Source organism: Sphaeramia orbicularis, chromosome 1 (assembly GCF_902148855.1).
Source record: "Sphaeramia orbicularis chromosome 1, fSphaOr1.1, whole genome shotgun sequence".
Lineage (NCBI taxonomy): Eukaryota > Metazoa > Chordata > Actinopteri > Kurtiformes > Apogonidae > Sphaeramia > Sphaeramia orbicularis.
This window is the reverse complement of record NC_043957.1, coordinates 40,336,069-40,359,765: the sequence shown is the minus strand read 5'-3', so window position 1 is coordinate 40,359,765 and position 23,697 is coordinate 40,336,069. Positions and strand designations below refer to the sequence as shown.

Sequence of the window (23,697 nt, the reverse complement as noted above, 5' to 3'; positions counted from 1 at the left end):
ACTGGACAAGACTAGGAGAATGCAAAGTCCAAATAAAGTACCAAATAAATCCTGCACGTTAGTCTGATCCCCGCCTTTCCCTTGAGTTTAGAAATGGGAAAAAATGAATGGAAAAACAGGGAAGGGCAATGAAAACTAAAACAGATGGTGAGAGACAAAGGAAAGTGACAGTGAGGGTGAGGGTGGGAAATAGGGGGGATGAGATGCAATTTGAAGAATGAGAGAGGAGGAGAAATGACTGGAAATGAAATGACCAAAATGGTGATATCATGAGAGCGACAGATTGGCCAATAATGAACAAAGCAGGGTGTTATCTAACTTATCTGAAAGCAGGGGGGAAAGGGGGGTCAAAGGGAAGGGGAAACAACTCACCACCCTTGTCTTTCTTGTCAAAGTGGTTTTGCTTTGTGTTAAGGGACTTCCTCCAGTGAGATGGGAAGGGAGAGAAATAGGTAGAGGGGTTTAGAGAGAGACAGGAGAGGGAGAGGAAAAGGAGAAGGGCAAACAAGGTGACAAGGTGGGAAAGGCTGTATAGAGGTGTCAGGGGAAAGTCTGTTTGAAGTCCAGAAGTAATTTTCTAACATGGCAGATGTTGTGGAGGTAGCAAAACAGTTTTGTGTGCCTGTGTGTACTGTCCACACTTTCTGTACCTTCCACACTGTCCCAAGTGCCTGAAAGCATGTGAGAAATTGAAAGGTACAGTCTGCTGAAAGGCACTTGGCCCATGAAGCACTCAAGTATTAGTAAGATACAAGGAGTGCACGGTGAAGCATCTCCGTAGACGCCATTAAGTCACTTTTATGTCAGTAGATCGCTATAACTTGCAGGCATTTGACCATTTTGGCTAACAACTGTATCTCTGTGCAGAAGTGAACAGCCCAAATGTTCAAACTCCTCTGCTGCCCTGATATAAATCTCCCTAGTGACACATTATTGTACAGTCAACCTCACCACACCTTCGCTGTAGCCAACATGGCTGCTTTGAGTGCAATGGAGCAGACACGCACAATAGGGTTGAGCCCAAAAAGACATTACTCTATGAAACAGATACCATGCGCACATTTTCAAAATGAAATAATTGGAGGAAAAGTACTCTAAAAATCACATGAAAAACAGAACAGAGTTGTTAAAACAAAGAATGCTCTGTGGCCATTTTGACATGGACGTGCTTCAGTTCTAAACCTGATAAAACAGATTGAGTCATTGAACTGAGGCCAGTATATCACTAAAACAGATTAAGCATAACTTTCATGGCCATGGCTTCGTTTCCCCTTCAACCCAGTGTATCCCAATGGGGAGATAATCTGGGAAATGCAGCGATATCAGGTCCTCTCTAGGTTGCCTGAGAAGCCTTGTGAGACCCTCTTGAGATATGAGGCTTTGATATCAAGACCAATTATGTGGTATGGGCGCACACACACAAACATACACACTCACACAGACATATGCACATATACACACTCTCTGGCCTTGGAGAGTGGTAGAGAGGAAAACAAAGAGAATGTGATACTGAGGAAACACTGGGCAGGCGGAACATGCTCTGATTTTATCAGCCAGTTGAGCTGGGCTTGAAAGCCAGAGACGATACAGACATAGAAGGAATGAGAGAGTGAAAACCAGACAGGCTGAAACAGACTTGAGAAGAGGGGTGCGTGTGCATGAAAAACAGCTAAGAGTACACGCAAACCCACTGCAACATGTGCAAACGTCTAAATGCAGCCTTCAACACACAGTCTACAAAGTATATGAACACAAACATATTTGGACATGTGCATGTGCCCACACAAGGATTCACTGTGTGTGTTTATGTGGGACACTGGCGCTTTTAAAACACACTGTCTGTGTGCGTGAGCATATCTGAGCTCTATCTGTGTCAGTGGCTCTACACAAAGGCTCACTCACACCCTCACGCAACACACAAACATACTAAAAATATATGTGATAAACAGTTGTTTTAGGTCTGAGTCACCTCCACAGAGGATCCCTCAAGATTAAGTTTGGCCTCTGGCTCTGCTAATTGGAGCTTAAAGTCTGGTGTAGCCCCTGGGCAGTGGATGCTGTATGTGTGTGGCATACGCACTGTGTGTATGTGTGTGTGTGTGTGTGTGTGTGTGTGTGTGTGTGTGTGTGTGTGTGTGTGTATAAATTATGGATGGCAAGGCCTGTAGGAGAGTGGCCACACAAGCTGCAGCTGCCAGAGTGAGTGGAGAGACCAAGCCAGGCCAAAGTAATCGCAATCAGAGCTCCAACATATGACACAGGCAGGTGTTTTGATAGAGAGGCAGAGAATCGGGCAAGAGAACAAAGATGATTGAGAGAGAGAGAAGAAGATGGCAGAGAAAATAATTGGACAACAGGAAAGAGCACTCAGTCAGAGTAACACATGATCTGAAAAATTTAGATACTAATGGTGACATTAATGAATTATTTATACCCAGACATTCTCATTATACAGAGCATTGCTTCCCCCACGTTGCGATCCCCTATTATTTTACACTTGCTTCTCACTAGCATACCTGCTTATTACAGTTTCCTACAGTGGGGATTTTACCATTAGATGTAATCATAATGTGCTTGCAAATGAGTCAAATCACAATCGGTCACAGCAAATACAAGCCTTTCTCCCATTGTTCTGGGTGCACCCTCTAATTTTAAGGACTAGTGGCCACTGTGCAGGGTTAAATGAAGATAGAAGAGATTATAAAACGTAGCCAGAGTAGAATTAAAACAGCATTATCACACTCACCAAAGCAGAAAACAACCTTATATGGAACACATGTCTTAGCAGGAAATAAAGGGAAAATAAGTTTGCACTGTTTCTCATGTTCAGTGATAAACTGCTCATTTTCTGCAGAACACTCATCCAGGATTCAGCTGCTGTGCTCCTAACAGTGTTGTTAGAACAGCTGTTGAGGAAATGTTATCTCAGTAGATTTCGATGGCCGGATGAGGTTCTGGGAGTGTTTGGCATTTCATTTAACTGGTTCTGAGGGTAGCAGAGCCACATGGAGAAGGGCTCATCACATATACTGATTTAACAGATTTGGATTTCTTGTTAAACTGGTAGGATTTATATCACTAGCAATTTTAATATCATTGGTGATCTCTGTTAACAGCACGAACGTGGGTTTTGTATGAGTAATGCAAAACTAGATATTGAAGAAAGACAGAATACTAAAGGATTAGTAATGTCATACACATACTTGACTGAAAAATATCTGTTTCCACCTCCATACAAATAAGAGAAGCAGTCTTTGTTGGTTGACAGGTAATTAAATTAGTGGAATTAACAGAGTAACATACAAAAATAATTGTTTCTCTGTGGGTGTGCAACATTTTCTCTCCTTTAATCTTATGTCAAGTAATAAACGTGAAGACAAATTCTCTACTGTGTCATCACACTCATGGCAAAGTTGGGTTTCAAACTCTCTTGTGCTGCTGCTTTTCGAACATCACTCTCTCACTGAAATATTTATAGACTTACCTGAGTGACATTATCTTGTATGCATCGGGCAGGTAGCACCTTGTGTTCTCCATTTGTGCAGGGTCTGAGTCACAGATCTTGTCATCGGTGCGGCCGTAGTTGGCGCTCTCGATCATGATGACGTCTGTGCCCGGGCAGCGCAATTCGATGGGGTAGGATTCACAGGACAGCTCCCTTCGCACCACTGCCATGGGGACTGGTTCACGGCTGTAGGCTGGACACACACAGGATTTTGATTGGCATAGTCCTAACTGCTTCTCCAGTGACAGCCTGCCTACTGAATAGTGGATATTTATGAGGCTGTCTTGAAAGTATGTGAGGAGAAGCACTAAATTGTACAAGCACATATTGTGTTGAACTAACACTGCATTTGTAGCCTTGTCATACAGACTTATTATCCACAATACCAAAACAACAGTATCACAAAATAGCAGCACGTCCACTGTTACAAGTGAACTGACTTGGTAATTACTGGTATGCAGTTAGGAGTTTTAGACATCACTTTAGATGGTGCCTTCTAACGTCCACAGGCAGATAGTGCTGCAGAAATTATCCAAAGATTGATCTGCGTAATTAGTCTCAGGCTTTGCAAATAAATTTGAGGTACACACACACACACACACACACACACACACACATACATTTTTTGTAGTAGGAAACTATTAAATTAGTGTTCAAGATATTTTACTGTTATCACTTTACTCCCTTGCTTGTTTGATGATTACAATTAATGAGGCTTTTTGGATGACAAAAAACTTTAAGAACAAACAGCGAACAATTTTTCCTTGACATGGTGTCCTGTAACCTCAATATCTGGCAGTATTTACATAGAGAAACACTAGCAACTTCTGCACCACAAATGAGACCTCACCAGCCAGGCCATAGGATGAAACATACATTACACATTTTTCACATTACAGCAACAACATAAACTCTTCAAAAAGACTAAATTAAATTACATTTATCTCAAGTGTGCAGTGTTCCTTCAGTGATGACACACACTTTCATACTTGCTGTATCATTTTAAGGTTATATATAAGGACTTTTATGTGCTGTTTTTTGTTTTTAATGAAGTATAGTTTGACAATATGTTGTAATATCCCAGTATATGATGCATTTGTAATTTATTTTATTATGTAAGTCGTTTTCCTAAAATTGTACCTAAATTTGGAGTATTTTTAACAACAGTACTGCATATTTATTCATCCATTTTGGGATCAGGTATTATTTTAGTAAATAAAATAAAAAAATAAAAAAAAACCAAAAGAAAAGTAATTCTTTGTGGAAAAAAAAAGACAAATATTTGGTTATGTTTCCTATCAACAATCATTATAAAAGTTAATGCAAAAGCAAGTCCTTGCATTTGGTTTTCGTATGTGTTTATTGTACACCGATGGTCTTTTTATTAGAAATGGATGCTCTGATATTGATGGTGTGACGCTGGATGGTCCCAGGGATTACAGTTGTTGTGGTGATCTTGGATGTTGTTATTCTCTGCTCTTCCGTGCAGTGCTCCCTGTGAGCACCAGTGATCATCCCTTGATAGAGAGGTGATCAGCTGAGGTGTTTATTAGTGTTGTTCACTTCTGTCAATCTTTCATAGTTACTCTGCACTTATTACAATGATTGTGTGAATTTTAGTTGCTGTTGCAGTATCCATGTCATGATTTATCTATGACGTTATGGCTGACATAATAAACATAGAAACATTAAGCCTTTGTTTTGATGAAAATAAACACTACAAAGTTCTTCCCACACATGCATTCGACACAGTGTGTGCACATGTGTGAACATACACAGCAATCAGACAGTACCAGCACTTCAAACACATACCTACAACATCTCTGAAAAAGGAGGCACAGAACCACCTTCCTTGCTCTCCCTGTCAGTGTAACCATGGTAACCCTATCCTCCCTCCCTTGGCTCTCTCATTGGTTAGAGGAGCGTCATGGCTACACGAATGCAGCAAAGAATCTGAATGAGCTCAGTGACACTCTGCCTGGGCTCGACTTAATACTGTCCTTCACCGCGCCGCACATAAGCATATGCACACACGCACACAGAAACACACATGAATACAAATGCTCCAAGTGATGGTATGGGTACGTAGAGGCAGATATTCACAACCGATGTTACAAATATCTGTGTGGTGCAGCTACCCCAAGGCACTACATTGATAATGGCAAGCACTAGCTCAGAGATAAGCCTGATATATAAATGACATTTACAGAAAATGTCCTCTCTAATGAACACACATACACGTATATCACCTTAGGCTGTGATTACACCCTAAGCACACTTTTAGATGAGATGTGGGTCTCAGTAATGGTGGAGGATTTGAGGGTCTTCATGTGTTTTATGTGTGTAAGAGAGTGGTGCTGGGGGCAATGGGTCACCACTGTTTTAACATGAGTATGGACTGATTATTTCTTCAGTGACTAGATCATGTCCACTTCATGAGTGTGAATGTAAATTTCAGAGAGAGGGTTAATTGAAGCATGCATGGATCAATACATAGTATTGTAAAGCAGCTGTCTAGACTGGCGTTGGATCAGATATCTTACAGTGTTGCCTTACAGGGTTCCCGTTGAGCATAAAGAGAGCATTATGACACAAACACACACACAGGCGCACTCAATTCAAATGAGAGGTCTATCTGTATTCCAATTAAAAGGCTCTCTGCCTTCATAAGCAGCAGTAAACACTCTGACTTACACACGCCGTCCTATCTCGTCTGTCACCATTTAATTGATCTATTTATAAGATATACACACACACACACACACACACACACACACACTGGCATGCACAATCACCTATAAATCTACAATGTGCTGAACCCCCCTCCTAAGGACTTACTCCACACATATCCCTGTCACTTTTTTTCCGAACAAGCCTATCACACAGCACCTCTTGATATACACATGATACTCTCATATACATTCATGCACATGCAGCACATGCCAATGTTTAGGTCTTAGCACACATGCAATAATGTGTGAGCTGGCAAGAGCAGGTTAATGTGTCTGTCATTAGTTGTGTAAGTGGTGACAGAAACTTGGCAGCCACAGACAGTACAGACAGTCTTATTCAGACACTCTCATTGCCTCAGGGGACTGAAACAAAAGGATATTGATTTTTACATTTGGGCCAAGAACAAGAGAGTGGCGAAAGAGGTGGATAGATGGAGAGAAGGAGAAGGAGACAGTGGGAGAGAAGAGAAGAGAGATTTAAAAGGTGATCTCTCACTTGAACTGCCAAAACGTTTGGCCAGTGTTGGTGTCGGAAATGTGGCTCCTCTGAGTTAGAGCAAAAACAACACATTTTGTAGTGCAAAAAATATTTATAAAGGATAAGTTTGGCAGTATTCTATATTTTTTCTTACTGCCAACAAATCCCACAGAAAGATCAAAACTAAGAATTAATTGATCCTGCTCGCACATATTGCCTGTGTAACTAGAGCCTAATGCGGCTTTTCCCTCTGAGAAGCAGAGATACAGATCTGTGAAATATTCATCTAATGAAATGAGCATTTGTTTAGGGACTTCCTCCATTTTGGACCATTAAAAAGTGATCCTGCTGAAATCGAATTTAATATTGCACAGAAATGAATGTGCATTTTTTTTTCATTCGTACAAAACTACATTGGGGGATGTGATGTTTCATATTGACAACTGTGGGCATTGTACTTTTTGAGTCAGTCCACCCACACTGCTATACTCTAGCGTCAAAGCTGCTCACCAGCTCAACAATTAAGCTTGTTTTTGAGCAATGCTTGTCAAACAATACACTGTAACTGTAACTACTTTTCCTTTTGAAACAACTGAATTATAAATCCATGACCCATTTTGGTAGATGAATGCTTCAACAGGACAGAAGTGGCATGAGAGAATGAAGTCAGACCATTGTGTGCATCTTTTTATGGGTTTCATTGACACTTAGAATAGTATACAAAAGCCAGCTTAATCCTATAATACCAAGAATGAAATTCACATGTTTATTTAAGGTCTTCTGCACTGATTTACTTTTGATGGAGTGGAATTTCCAAATCCATTCTACTGCATCAAACACATCTTAGACCAAAGATTTACAAAATATTATTAATAATAAAAGAGAAATACATTTTTCCCATGATTTTTTTGGTCAAAACTGCATGCATTCCCATTTTCTTTTATTTATCTTCACATAACCCTGTAATAATGACAAGCAACGGCTCAATGGAGAAGATGGAGTGCTTGCTGCTGTGAGTCCTCAAGCTAAACTGTCTTTGTTTCAACTAATCCTTGCTAAGTATAAACAGCATGATTTGCATATGTCGACTTATTCTTTAGACATTAATGCAAATACCTATGACTGAAACTCATCTCTTAGTGTAAAAGCAAAGCTCTTGGTGTTTGTGTTTGTGTGTGTGTGTGTGTGTGTGTGTGTGTGTGTGCGTGTGTGTGTGTGTGTGTGTGTGTGTGTGTGTGTGTGTGTGTGTGTGTGTGTGTGTGTAAGTGGATGCCGGTAATCACTTCCTGTGCACTTGAGTGTTTGTGTCCATAAACATCATGTATAGTCTTTCAGTGTTTCAAATATATCTTCTCTGTGCATGTTTGTCAGCAAGCATATGAACAAGCATGAACCAGTGTCTGCATCTGCATGTATGTGCATGTATGTGCATGTGTGTGTGTGCGTGCGTATGTGTGTGTGATTGTGATTGACAGCAGCCATTAATAGGATTAAGTCCAAGTGGGCCAGCGCTCCCTCTAGGAGCCTTCAAAGCCCACTGTCACAGGGGAGAGGAAGAAACATACAGATGCCCAAATGGGGCTGCTTGTGTATGCAGACTGAATGTGTGTGAAAAAGTAAACTAGATGAGTGTAAAAATATATATAAATGTGCAGAGCGATTAGAGGCAGAATATGTAAATGAACGAGAGAAAGTGAGTAAGTGTTTCCTTGGTTTTGCAGCTGCAGTTTTTCTATGGCTCTTTAGTATCTCTAAATGTTTGGGTGCAGGAGGGTGAATGAGAGGTTGAAGCTGTACAGTCATCACTTCTATTTGTAGCTGTGGGCACATGTAGTACTTTTGCGTGGACACTCGCTTTCATGTCTGTGCAAATCTATCCCAAGCGACCAATAAAATAGAAACACAAACACAAGAGTCCTGCACAAAATGTCATTTAACTTCAGAGGATCCCTTTTTCCCCTTTACTGATGACATTGTTTGTTTGTTGTCCTCTGTGGTGCCTTCTGAGGCTGTACATTGTGATGTACTGCGATTAAAAAGATGATGTATTTTGCATCTCAATATTTTATAGAAGAATGAACTACGCACTCAGTTCTGATCTGAATAATCTGAAGGTTTTATTGGAAAAAGACATTAGGGCTGTTTGTGGAAATGAGGAATGGATGAAAATAATTTCACAATGTGGAAAATCTTTAAGGGAAGGTAAAGGCAAATTTACACAACATAAGATAGTACAAAGATATTATTGGACTCCTGTAAGACTGAATAGATTAGGTCTGATGAGTAACTCATTGTGCTGGAAATGTCAAAATGATAATGGTACTCTGATACACTGTTTGTGGGAATGTCCAATTATCAAATGTTTCTGGATGGTCGTTGTACATACTCTAAGTAACCGGTTGGACAGAATTGTGCTGCTCTGTCCAAGGCTGTGTTTACCGGGTGAAAAAGGACAGACTGCTAACGTATCAAATGGAAAATTTTCTGTTATCATGGTTGGGGTCTCAGTGGCAGTTGGGATTATTCTAAAACACTGGAAAACCCCTAAAGCCCCACAGTTTAAAGAATGGGTAAACATGATGAGAAAGACTGCTTCATATGAATGTGTGCTTCATAAGGTTAACAATAGGGATGGGACCACAGCACCAGTTTGGGAGCCACTCTGGTGTTTCTGGTCAGTCAGCAGGATGACAGCTGAACTATTTCCCTCCAGTATTTATTTATTTATTTTCATTTTATTTTCATTTTATTAGTAATATTTTTTTTTCTTCTTAAGAACTTCCACGCTTTTTAGCATTTTTGATACTTTTCATGTATGTGTAGAAGCCCTGTTTGTTAACATTAAGCAACATTGTATGATTGTCATGTACTAAGTGAAAACGGCAATAAAAACTTGAATTCCAAAAAAAAAAAAAAAAAAAAAAGATGATGTTCTTTACCTATCTATACCTGATATATACAATAAGGAGCATTAGAAATTATGATTCAAAATTCAACAATTATACCACACCTTTCCAACATGGCTACTAACTGTTGATCTCAAACATACACGTTGGAGCAGAATTTTAGATCTTACCAATAGTAATGGGAGCAAACAAGGTTGAGACGAAGAGCAGGCATCTGGTCCACATGACGTCTGAGGTTGACCTGGAAGTAAATATGGAGGTACTTCCTGCTGAGCCCAGACGGTCTTGTGGTGAGCTGTTTCCCTCACAGCTCAGTGGTCTTGACACCATACAGGCCTGGAAAATTGACAAACAAAATATTCACTCACTTAGATGCTCATCAGGGTCCACTTTGTGATTATGTATTGTTACAAGTTGGCCAAGTGTTAACAACACAGATCTGAAAACTATTCAATTGTATAAAAAAAAAAAAGCCATTCTTAAATATAAACTGCATTAACTGCTAAAACAACAAAAGGCTTTTACTCCTGAAAGGTTTGCACAACAATACGTATGAAGGCATTTCCCAGGCACACCATTACTAAGCTTATCAGTAGCAAACATCTGCATTAACAAACAGTACTTCACTGAGATTAATGCTTGTTCATGTAAACGTATATCACTGGAGACCAAACAGTAACTAATAATCATCTTACACAGAAATAAATAAAAGGCATCGTTCATTAAGAAGCCTAATTTATTACCAATACTGACATTGTTATGAAAGGCTACATGCTCAAATAAACATTTAGACTATTAAAAGTATTAAGCATATTCAACAAATGTATGCTTAAATGTAACCGAGGGCAATGACTCTTATGCCGAGTTTGCCGTGACGTCTCAGAAGCAGTCATCTGTCAGACCTTACAATTATTCACATTTCTGCAGTCAGCTGTCATTTCACTGTCAGATCAATAAGATCCACCTTCAACCCTCCATCTGCACTTTCTATCAGTACCAGATGTCCAATGGGCCACTCCACTGATGCCATCAGAAATCCAGCTCAACTCCACACCCATCCATCAGCTGGTCTGACTGTTTTACCAGAACTTGTGTCTAGACTCCATCTGGGGGATATTTCAATACATTATGGCTTGACTAAAGTAATGATGATAGTAACTCCTTATATACAGGTATATACATCCAACACTTGGCATAATAAAACACTGGCTACAGAAAGCAACAGAAAGGATGCCAAATAATCCAATAACAAATCTACAGAAATGGAAGAAAAATGCTCAATCTTGATCTTATAAAAAAGTTAGAAAAACAACATATAATGGTGGTTAATGCTTACATAATGATTATATGTCTGTATTAAGATTCACTTCACTTTATATTTCCCATCAGCATTAAAGTGTGAAATGTATTGATGTTCCAATGTAATTGTTCATTTCATGGTCTATCAGTGATAAACAATTAATAAGAGGATTGTCTTTGAGATTAGTTATAGCAATGGCAGACTGGTAACAATAATCCCTCCTTCTTAAACTGTTTACTCTGACTTGCATTATTCACTCACTTGCTTATTCACCCACTCACTTAACCAACAACTATTTACATCATTTTCTTTCTGAACTCCAAAATTACCTTTTTTTTTAATTATGACAAACTGGGATATTGCAAATTTGCTCTTTTACAAGCCCCCAGAAAGGTTATTGCATCACTCAGTCATTATGCAATCATTTTACTTGATGTTAAATAAACATTTTTCATTCGTATAAGGTTCAAAAGGTATTTTGTGCCTAACTGTTCATAATTCTCCAGAGAATTCATATCCAGTTCCACATAAACGGACATGTAGTTTGTGTGTATGTGACTTTGAGTGAGAAAGAGACAATGCAGTTTTGCAACAGCCAGGGACAGATGGAGTAAAGCAGACAGTCAGAGCCATGGGAAATATATCATGTGTAACACAGACTATTGATCAGCATGACCGTATCATTTTGGCCCAGCAGAGACTGAGACAATAGCCAGCTATCTCCGTCATGTCATACTGTGAAGGCAAATTGCTGCTTTGGCACTGACTCTCTTAGATATTTTTAGAAGTGCAGTTATAAGAACACTTTTTTTTTTTTTTTCGTGTTTATAGACACTGTCAAAATGTCACATACCCTTTTATAATCACTGGAGACACACTACATATACATAATGTATCTTTTGAGCATCTATAGTGACAAAAAGGCTCATGCTGTTGACATTACAGACAGATTCACCCAGAGGCACAAGGATCCTGCAGAAATCTGGATCCCTCAGAACCCTCATAACAGAAACATACATTTGAAAATGGGCTTTTATTATTTCTGCTTTCTTTTTAGAATGTCATATTGAATTCATAAAATAGAAAGTGTTTTTAAACATATTATTTAAAAAAAAACAAATAAACAAACAAAACAAAAACGGTCTATAACTAATTATGGAAAAGTCATACACTTTTGTATGAGCAAATTACAACAAAATTAATGTGATTTCATTGTCCTTTTTAATAATGCACAAATTGCAGTGCGAAGAAGGAACACAAGTTACAATCATCTTTTCTTGCATGGTTAAAGGTACAGTGTGTAACACTTGGTGAGACTGGGGAGGGTATAATTACACAAATGGAATATAATATTCACAATGATGTCTTCATTGTTATATGCAGTTTGTATTTCTCTGTTAATCTCTTTTTTTTTTGGTATTTGTTAAAAATAGTACAGAACTAGAAGCACTCGGAGAGCGCAGACCTCCGCCAAGGCTGATCAGTGGCCCCCCCGTGGGCCCCCTCCACCCCCGATCACCACCAAAATGTAATCATTTCTTCCTTATCCCATTTCCAACAAACCCTGAAAATTTCATCCAAATCTGTCCATAACTTTTTGAGTTATGTTGCACACTAACGGACAGACAAACAAACAAACAAACAAACAGACAGACAAACAAACAAACCCTGGCAAAAACATAACCTCCTTGGCGGAGGTAATCAGCAAAATGAGAATGGGAAAAGTTACAGCAAGATTACTTTTTAAAGCAGCAAGGTCTGAAATGTATTCACTTTTAGTTAAATTCTATCCAACAAACATTTAAAAGTCCAAATATCTGGTTGAGAAACTGCTTCAGTGTCTCCATTCACAAAGTGATTTCATATCTACTAACAGTTCCTGACAAATCCCTAATGGCACCAAAGTGAAAGAATCACAATAGACTTCCGTGCTTTATTTTTTTCCGGCTTAAACAACTCAACAAGCTGCCCCATTTTGATTGATTGGTCCCTAACTCAGTTGAACATGAGCAATCTGACCAGCTGTCCCCAGCTAGACACAGGAGGCATACACTGACATATGGCCAAACGCCACCAGCCACAGCATTCCACTGTTCCATAATTCAAAAGCTATTCCATCACCCCGTATGTTCCACCACCATCTCACTCATCAGCTAATTAACCCTCTCATTCCCACCATGCTGATGGTGACTTTGCAGACAATAGTAGCATGAGAGCCTCGAGCAGCCCACTAGTAATCCACACTTAAATCACTCAAGTTGTGTTCATAATTCAGCAGGGTTGCAAACTCCCATATGCTCAGATAATGACATCAAAATATGTTCAATCTACAGTGTCCATAATGATGATGAAATGGTGCCTAAAGCATAGCCCTGTTTTCATTCCTAACCTTCCTTTCATTATCGTAATGTGTTGATTAGTTAATCTATTATGAATAAACAGGCAGTAATTGCGCTAATTATTGAAACATATGTGATATGTTTACACCCTGTATTCGTCAGTTTATCATGGACATAAGGTCTTGCAAACATCATCTGAACCCATTCACTTCAAAATAATGAAATAATTAATCCATATTTTAGTAAATGCACGTTCACACTGGAGACCCTCCACCAGATAAGCAGCATCTGCATAAAACTGAGCAAAACATCAACTAATAAGCTGGATCAGACCAAAACAAATATCCCATTCCCTGGTTCAAAGTCCTTTGATTTACCTGCTCTTTTTATCTATCTATGCCCCACTTTTATCTGCTAATAGCAGTCTATTAAATTATTCCACAAAAATGAATACAGGGTTACATTACATGTTGTTCCCTCCAAACTTTATTTCTACATAAGTTTTGAATAAAAATAAGAGAAAGTGTGTCTTAATACTAGGGATGGGTGCCGAATTCTGTACTTTTATAGGTACCGACCGAATTCCATCGGTACTACCGAGTACTGATTCACGTGAAGTCAAACAGTACCACATTTCGGTACTTGAACACAACCTCGCATTGCGTGTGTCAGGGAGAGAGTGGAGGGGTGTCTGCCTGACGCAACAACAGCATTGGACGCACAAGAGCATGACTATGTCAGTGGTGGCTTGATGATAACAGCAAAGCGTTCGAGGGTGTGGCTCCACTTTGCCCTACCCCACACACACTTTTCTCAAGTCTTCTCAAGTTTTATGTTGATATGTTATTTCACTTATGATATTAACCCTCCGGTATCCGGGTGCGCTTTTTAGGCACACTTTGCACTTCATGTTAAAAAACTTCATATTATTTTTCACAATTTAAATAAGGTTAGAATTCAAAAGTTGTTGATTTTTGCATGATCTTTAAAATTCTGGCCACCAACTAAAATTTGCACATTGTAAACAAAAGAAAACTACAAGACTAGCATCTGTCTCCCAAGTGTGCCTAAAACGCACTATTTCTTCCATAACCACTGTTTATGATCCGTAAGCCATTAAGGCATAAATGCTGCTTTTACTGATATCTGGGCTTCATTTGAGAGGGGAGGGTCTAAATTAATTTATTAACGTTGCTAATGTTGCTGTTAATCATTGACATATGCCAGGCCGCAAAAATCAAATAATATGTAATCCAATTTTTATGTAGTATTTCGAAAAAAACAAACAAACATATTTTATGTTTTTTGCATCAAAAAATGTAGTGACATCATGATGAAAAGAGATCGTTTAAAGGGTTAAAAAAATCTAAAATGAATGATTATTTGATATGTATGATTAGGGCTGACCTTGATTTACAAAAATAAAATCAAATTAGAGCAGAAAAATAAATCAATATATAATATTTAATAGTTTGATTTATAGGTGTGCCATTTTGACACACATGGTGACAGACGCTAATATTTTTGAACATTTGACCTAGCGCCAAAAATAATAATGCAAATTAACCAGTGTTGGAGTTAATCATTCACATATGCTAGGCTGCAAAAATCAAATAATATGTGATCTACTTTTTATGTAGTATAATGAAAAAAAATTATTTTTTGTGTTTTTTGCATCCAAAAAATGGTTAGTTTACATTACAAACACGGCATTTAAAGTGTTAAAAAATTTGATAATTATTGAGTATTTGGTATTTTTATTTACGGTTCAAGTTGATGAAATAGAAAAAAGTGTAAAAGAATTAAAAACAAACTGTATGAAAAATTTTTTGACATTATTCCACAAGTGTGCCAAAATGGCACACTTGGTGCTTAGTAAGGGCCTTGCTGGATGGGATACCGGAGGGTTAAGAAATAAATATTCAGAATTCAGAAGTTTTTACAATTTTTTTATAGACAAAATGACTTTAATCACCACACATACACACAAACAGTACTGAAAACAGGTACCGCTGGATACCAATACCAGTTCCCAGAAACAGAGTATCGGAACTGTATCGGTTTAAATGTGAAAGGTACCCATCCTTACTTAACACACAAAATACCTGTTACCAAGAAACGCAAGTAAGTTGGAAATAAATTAAAGTTATCTCCTTCAATACAGTTCATTATTTTTTAACAGGAACCTATTCCTTACCCAGACAGTACTGCCTGCATAAGTGACTTGGTCTATGTCCTATAATTCACTGTCCTGAATCTATATCTCCAACAGGGTCCACATTAACAGAGCTGTTGTCGAGGCCACAACACTCACACACTATATTGCATGCATCCATGAACTAATTGATGTTGGGCTTATTCTGTGCACAGAGGCAGCCTGACCCTGTGTGTGTGTGTGTCTGTGTGTGTGTAGTCCCCTAACAAGAGTCCTGCCTGTCACAGCACTCCTCATCCAGGGATTCTCTCTTTCACTAATGAGTGCTGACCGGACTGGGCTACCTTGTCAACGCACGTCATACATACACACACACACACACGCTGCAACACACCCACTTTTATACACATGCACACACACACACACGCTTATCACTAGGAGACCAGATGCCCTAGTCCCTCAGCCTCCAGGCAGAGAGTCTCAAATGTGTCCATGCTGTGCTTGTAGTCTACCCTGTGCGTATGCCTCAAAGAAAATTATGTGTTTTCATGTGTGTGTTTGTGCATGTAAGGAACTTCTCGCAAAAGCTGTAAGCCAAAGTTCCTCTACAGATGTAGAAAAAATAATTAATAAGGAGAAGAAAATCGTACAATACTAGTAATCGATCTGTAATTGTGTTTACATGTTTTTTTTTCCTAACTACACAAGATAGGATTTTCCATTTGTGGCAGTTGTGAAAGAAAACATGCTCGTCATTGGTAAAGATGAGCAATTTATTTGTTCTGGCTGGTCCATATATCTTTAATTGCTCTATAATTATTTACCCATGCTTAGTTTTGTGTGTAGAAGGCAGAAGGAAGCCTAATAATATATCATTCTGTTTCTCCTTGCCATTTTTCTACATTTACTTTTTCTTCACCTGTTCTTTTCATCCTTCGCTTTAGTCTCTTCAGTTGTTCATTCTTTGCTCTGCTGGAGAGAAGTCAAAGCGGAACAAAGCTCAGGGGGCCATGCAGCGTGTTCAGTAAAATGGCATGTGTCCGCCAAGCTACGGTAAATTACCTCCAGTTGGCTTGCTAGGGTAGGTTTAACCACCATGGACTCGATTCGGTGGGTGTGTGGTGTGCACGTTAGTATGATGGAGAGGGTTGGAATGAGGCTGTGTGGGTGACAGAGTGCGAGTGGGTATGGGTAGTGTGGTAAATTATCATCAACACAGGTAGACAGGCTGGGAGAATTTTGATTAGAGTGGCCACACACACACAGATGCGCACACACACACACACACACACACACACACACACACACACATATTCAGGTAGCTAATTTGGCAGTGTGGAGTAGAAGAGATGACTAATCAGGACCGAACCTGGTGGGTGTATGCCCTGTGACCTATAATGAAAGACACAAGAAATAAGCACAGAGACATGCAGAAAAGCTACTGCAAAAACACACATTCATACCAAGTACAAACTCTATAATTGCATGCATACAACATGTATACACACTCAAATCCACTGTGAGCGATTCTGAATGGAAGGTCCGCCCTCATAATTGCCCTCATACTGATGAAGCCTAGGATACTGATTAGCAGCGAGCAGCCCCTTAGTGTAACCAGAGGCTCGGGGAAAACATACTGTCAACTCTCAACAATATGGATGTCTTGACATGTCACCCACAACATGTATCTGTACTGTTGCATGTGTCACGGGCTGTTTTGGGAAGAGGGAAGTTAACATACAAGCCCCCTCAGACCACATTAAAATCACAATTAATAATGCGTCAATGTCATATATTTGCGCTGGCCAAATCTTGATTCAACCAGACATTCAGTCAGCTTGTGTCTCTTGTTTTTAATCTATAGATTTGGCTGGTATGGCCATATGTAGTATTGTTCCCACTGGCTATTTTCCAGCTGTGTAGCGAATGTGCACATGTGTGTCTGAGTATGTGGGTGCAGGGTCGGTTCACTGTAGGAATGTGCACAATTGTCATCATGCCCTGCAGACATGTGGCCTCGCTGGCAATTTATTTCATAGTGCACTGGTTGTAAATCCTTTGTGTGGCTTCACAGCAAAGAATTGCAGAGTGCTAGAGTGTAGCCTTAAAGGTATAGGTCACCTCCACATCAGTGTGACATGTCTTGGTCATTGTAGTCTCAATTTAAGGTCCTCTGTGAAATAAAATAAATTGGACTGGGGATGATTTTTGTAATTTTCTCCTTACCTTGAGTAAAGTTATTTTTAGTATTATTTATTAGAATAATGTATTGTGCTTGTGAATTATTTATTCAAATTTTGACATTTTATCATTAGAGGTTTTGATCTGCGACAGAGATTGTATGAAAACCTCTTCGTATTTAGATGCTTCTATGAAAGTGGGCCCTAAAAATAGGACATGGGGGCTTAAAAATTCTAATTAGATGTAGAATAATGTGATGAAACAAGTTTGGAAGCACTTTGGGTCTACTTTAAAAATAAATACTTACTGAGATAAAAGAGAAACTATTTTTCAGATAAAATACATTTTTATATAATGTTACATTATATTTATTACAAAAGTCTGCATGTAATACGATCAAAAGGACACAAAATGTACGCGCTACTATTTTTTTTAATATCTGTTTATTCTCTCCGAGGTACATTTTGGGAATCGAAGTAAAAATGCCAGGCAGAGTGTTTCACAAAAATGAAATGTTGCAAAATCATTTGAGATTTATGCGTGTTTAATTGGGCAGGTTCTGCATGTAACACAAGTGGACACAATGGGTTTCAGACAAAACCTGGAATGAGACTACCAATTCATAAAAAACCCATATGTCTGGATTAGAAAAACCACTAGGATCATCAAATTTAACACAGTGTCTTTATTTATAGTGCTATATAAGACCATTATATACCATAGCAGCGACCATAGCGGGTCGTCCAATAATCGAAGGGTTGGCTGTTCGAATCCCGCTCTGTCCATGTGCTGTTGTGTCCTTGGGCAAAACATTTCGCCCTCCTTGCCTCCAGTGCTGCTACTCACACTGGTGTATGAATGCGTGTGAATGTTTGGTGGTGGTTGGAGGGGCTGTAGGCGCAGATTGGCAGCCACGCTTCTGTCAGTCTGCCCCAGGGCAGCTGTGGCTACAAATGTAGTTTACCACCACCAGAGGGGGAATGTGAGAGCGAATGAATAATGGATCCTCTGTATGCACTTTGAGTATGCGTTCATAGAAAAGCACTATATAAATCTAACCCATTGTTGTTATTACTATTATTATTATTATTATTATTATTATTATTATTATTCATTTCAAGCCATGTTTTCCAGATCAAATGCACTGACACCTAAGCATTTTTTTCGTCCCAATTTTGGTCCTTTTTTTGGCCCCCATATTTTATTACAAATTTGTTAATTTTGGGATAGCTAAGAGCAAGAGTCTAATTTTTTTTTTTGCATTTATCTGAGGTCATCATTGGGTACATCCTGGGGGGAAATTTGTCTAAATTTCTCCTTTATTATTGGGTCTAAGGTACCAGGTACCAAAATGTACCCGGTTTCATAGAAGCGCCCACTTACATTGTGAAAATTTGCATACGTTATTTTAAAAATGCATACATTGTTCCTTTAAAATCAGTTCCCCCCTCAAAATAGTTCAAAGCTCTGGGCTGAGCTCCTCATCCTCTCCTCCATGTTACACATTCTATGCCCGTCAGAAAATTGCGTCTAGGGAGGCTCCAGCTTTGACCGGACTGCTGCAGTTTTCGCATGGCTGCTCTGAGCACGCTCCCAGAAATCTGATGCACCGAAACCACCCTGAAAATCCACCGCCGACGACCTCGTCTGTAAGGCACTGCCGTTTTGATTCCTCACCGCCTAGCGGCTAGACATCACACTCTGTTCTGCTCTGCTCTGAACTTTCTAACGCTCCAGCCTAATCAACTCTATGTGCACTCTGTCTCTCATGAGACAAGATGGGCAAGGCGGAGATGTGCAAGACAGAATGGAGCGAGGAAGAGAATTGGAGGAGGATGTATGAGGAGGGGAGATGAAAGATATGAGAGACGAAAGAAGATGAAAGAGGAGATACATGGATGAGGTCAGGAGAGAAAAGTGTGAGGAAGATAGAGATGGGCGGATGGAATCAAGGAGGAGTGACAGAGGGATGGAGACAGAGGATAAAGAGAGTCAGTGGGAGAGGGAGAAAGTGATCAGAGTGAATCGAGCAGAATTACAAAGCAAGTTAATAACCTTGGGCAGTTATCTTTTCCATCCCTGTCTGAATCCTCAAATATTTGGGCGAAAAAGGGCTGAAAACCATCTATCCACCTAGATCTAAGGTCATATAAGGTCGTTTGACAATTGTAAAATGAGAAACTTTGTATTAAAATTGCAATAAGGGAACTGTAAAATATTAAAACACATGATATAATAGTAATAACCAACTTCTCTTTAATTTCAAATACTTATAGCTGCCTACATGGCTGATATTTGTCATTTTATTGTTACTTGCCATTTGTTTCACGCAACTACCCTTGGCTAATCACAAAGCAAAAAAATGTTAAGTAAATAAATGCAAGCGCAAATAACTATACCACACATAAACACACATTTGCATACACACATGTGCAGTCGTGAAACCCTCCTTGGCAGTTCAGCTGAGTAACCCATAAGGGGGAAGTTAATGGTTTACAAAACTGCCTCTGATACAATCAATTATGTCAACTACAGAAGTAGTGATGTTGATTCCACCGCCAGTGCTGTTGTTTTCCTCCCTTTGCTCTCTTTGATTCATCTGTCTTTGCCTTCATGCTACCCTTTCTCTCCCCCTCATCCTCTCTCTTCCTCTCTGTCACTGTGCTCTAAACCTAGTACTGTCACAATGGATCCATCAAAGATTCGCTTTAAAGCCAGAGGCAGGGAGAAGCAAAGTTTGTGTGTGTGTGATTGTGGTTGAGGGAGACGATGAGAGAGGGAGAAAGTTGTCCTGTACAGTATAAAGCCACCTCAGCAGAATGAATGATGCTGCATTAAAGAGGAAGCAGACAAACAGGCAGGATATGACGTCCACGGAATAGATTAGACCTCCATGAAAGGGTTTGGTTAGCAGCATCTAAGTCTCACATGTGGTCTTGACTCTAAGCTTTTCTTCCATTTATTATTTTTTTTTCAGTTTCATTCTCTTCCTCCATTTATGCTCACCCCTATTGTTATCCCCCACTCAGTCTTGTTTACTTCTCTGCTTTTAACTGTATTTCTCTCTTGTTTTTTTTCCCCCCCATTTTGTCTCCTCTCTTGCATTCTGCCTTCTCCATCCTTCCCCTCTATCATCCACCCTGTCAATTCAGAGTCCTCTGCTGTAAAAGCAGCTTAGAAATGCTTTGTCTTTAGGTCTGCCACATACACCCATTGTTCTCAGTTTGAAAATAACCTCACATAAAAGATTCTCAGGAGCTAGATAATGAGATTCCTACAAAGCCAGCATGTGTTTTTTTCCCACCAAAATGCTAGTACTTTCCCAGAAATGTGGTACATGCATGCAAAGTTTCAAAGATTTGTAAAGACTCAGCAAATTGAAGTTTAAAAACTCTGTCCAAATGCTAATTCCACTGACTGAGAAAAAAACAAAACAAAAAAAAAAACATGATTTCTGCATAAGACATTAGGGCCAAACCTCACCCTCTTGCATTACAGAGCAGATATGAACTGTGTATATCAGAGTTTTGAAATATTTATTCAAAAAAGCCTTTCTGGGGCGCTTACTGGTCCTTGTTCATAATTTAATAATGCATAAGCACCAACACTGGTATATAAATATAAAAGGAGGCACTTAATGGTGGATTGTCTAACTGCTGAGAAAAAGGATTGAAAATACAGGGAGGGATACCTAAGGAGAGTAGCCTACATTCATCTGCAGACTGTCACCTTTATTCCTGCAAAGAAAACGCCCTGGTGGGCAGAAGAAATATTAACTTCACAGATATACTGGAATAACATTAAACTACTACAATCTTTTCAAGTCAGTTTGACGGCTGTGCTACACTGAGCAGTGATGTGTGTAAAATGTCTCATGACAGATGTCCACAGTGATAAGGGAGTATTTGTCAGCAAAACACTTTTGTTAGATATTACATTTTTACTTACAAAATCGAAAAATCTAAACTGAAGAAAAGCTTTGCTTCAAAGTTTACTGGGATTGAAGAGGCACAGCGGTGGTTATTGAGTGAAAGAAATGTACCTGGAACATTAATACATAAAAATCAAGACTTATTACCATTCCCTGCTGGGCTCAGGCTGAGCTTTAGTTTTCAGCTTGCATTGTAAAAATGGGTTTTAGTTCAAACCCTCATCAGTCCCACAGAGAAAGCTGTAAATCATCTCTCTGCTATTGAACATATGTTAAAGACCTTTTCGCTTCTGCTATCTCTATAATGATATTCAATTCCAGTAAGAACCAGTGTTCCATGATTGTAAGCCGGTATGGTTATTTTCTGCACCAGCTCAAACCACAACTGTTGCATTTTTGATAAGCTGCATCCATCATGTCTGTGGAATAGCATTAAACTGATGATACAATGAGCTCTAGCAGGATGTATGGGGTGGTGATTTTGAAGCAATCAATGGAGACAGGAAAGGTAAACACAGTGCTAAATGTCAACCATGGCGATTGCGCTGCCACAATATCACCTCGGGGTGGGAGACCCAAATAACCAAAATCAATAATCTAATCATTTCATATTCAAATCACGCGGGGAGAAGTCTGGATCTTATTGCAGTTTCATATCCCTGGTGTGCTGATGTATTCCAATCAACAAACCTGAGCAGTCAGATGCATTGAAAATACAGTCATTCAAAGGAGCAGCGGGTGAACCATAACTGAAATGTGCATATCCATTCTGTAATACATTTCTGACTGCTTATCATTAAACTCAAATGCATTTAATGTGCCAGGCTAAATATATTGAACATGCCCATGTTTTATGCCACACTATTGCCTAGAGGGCTTTCTTCATTATGGTATATATGTATATATTTATTTAACACCCTCCACTTGATGTGGTTTAAAATGCACACTACAAATTACCACATCACATGTTATTTATTATAGCAAGTAAATAAATAGAACGAGCATATGCAATTATTCTAAATAAAAGAAAAATGAGCTGTACAAATGGATGCACCCTTGCTTCATCAGTGCTTAATGCAAATGCAGATATTCATCTTCTGGTGTTCAGATCTCATATAGTTAGATAGTCCAGAGGTCTGGAACATTGATTCAGTTAAAACTGATGCTATTCTAAATGGATATAAAGGTCTTAAACAGTGAGCTGAATGTAAGAGTTATTTGAGCAGACATGTGGGGTCCACAGTATTTACCGATTTGTACAGACAACACACTCCACAAATACACCAAACACCAAATATGCTTATTATAGACTCATTTAATTATTTATGTTTAGTTACTAAAACAAAGAAATCTGAACTCTGAGGCTTCCACAAAAGTTGGCACAGCAACACACATACATTTAGCCAGACCTCATTGAATAATGTGAGAGAATTAGAGTATTTATAACTTTCAACTTAAGTAGCTAAGGTTTGAGGAGCAAAGAGGGTGGAGTTAACACAAGCCTGAAACACTTTAGTAACTAGTGTTTTTGTTGGAATCTATGTTGAAGCGCTGAAATAGAACAACAAATCTCTACAGTATGCGATAGGGATAATTGAACTGGTAAACAGACACACGGAGGGAAAACATCTGTGAGTACATCTGCTCATCATCACACCAAACCCATTGGAAATCTACATTCACAACATACTCTGCTTTATACAATTAGTACTGCTTCATAAGCAGAATAACACAAAGAGCAGGAGAGACAGTTGAGAAAGCAGAGTGATAGCTATTGCTATAACTTGTTTTGTTTCACACAGCCTCTTCACACAAATAAGATGACTTATCCTTTCAGGAATACGGTGGCTTTAAATAGCTGCTTTCTTACAAGTTGTTGACAAAGAGCATCTCTGTGGACTATTCCCTGTTGTCAAATGTGTGTGTGTGTCTGTTTGTGTGTATGTGTGCAAGCTCCCCTGATCCCCTATCATGATCCTTGAAGGGAAAAATAGCACATAAGGGACAGACTATTATCTTTAGAACAGTCAACAGGATACTCATCCACAAGGCTGCAGACATAGTGAGATGCACTGTACAGCAGCAATAAACTGAAAAGATGAGAAGATTAACAGAATTTTCCAGAACAGAAAATTAATGAAACTGTTGGTCCTCAAAGAGAGAATAATAA

The 23,697-nt window shown here is 39.0% G+C and overlaps 1 protein-coding gene across 9 annotated transcripts in view; it reads right to left on the bottom strand.

Moving 5' to 3' along the window:
• Positions 1–23,697, bottom strand: part of adgrl3.1 (adhesion G protein-coupled receptor L3.1) — a 117,852-nt gene that overhangs the window by 78,596 nt on the left and 15,559 nt on the right. For all 9 annotated transcript variants that reach the window (XM_030147318.1, XM_030147348.1, XM_030147365.1 and 6 more), the window contains 2 exons: positions 9,792–9,957; positions 3,485–3,698 (listed from right to left, as the gene is read on the bottom strand). In XM_030147318.1, coding sequence (XP_030003178.1) covers positions 3,485–3,698; positions 9,792–9,957 — 380 coding nt within the window. The remainder of the gene's footprint in view (positions 1–3,484; positions 3,699–9,791; positions 9,958–23,697) is intronic.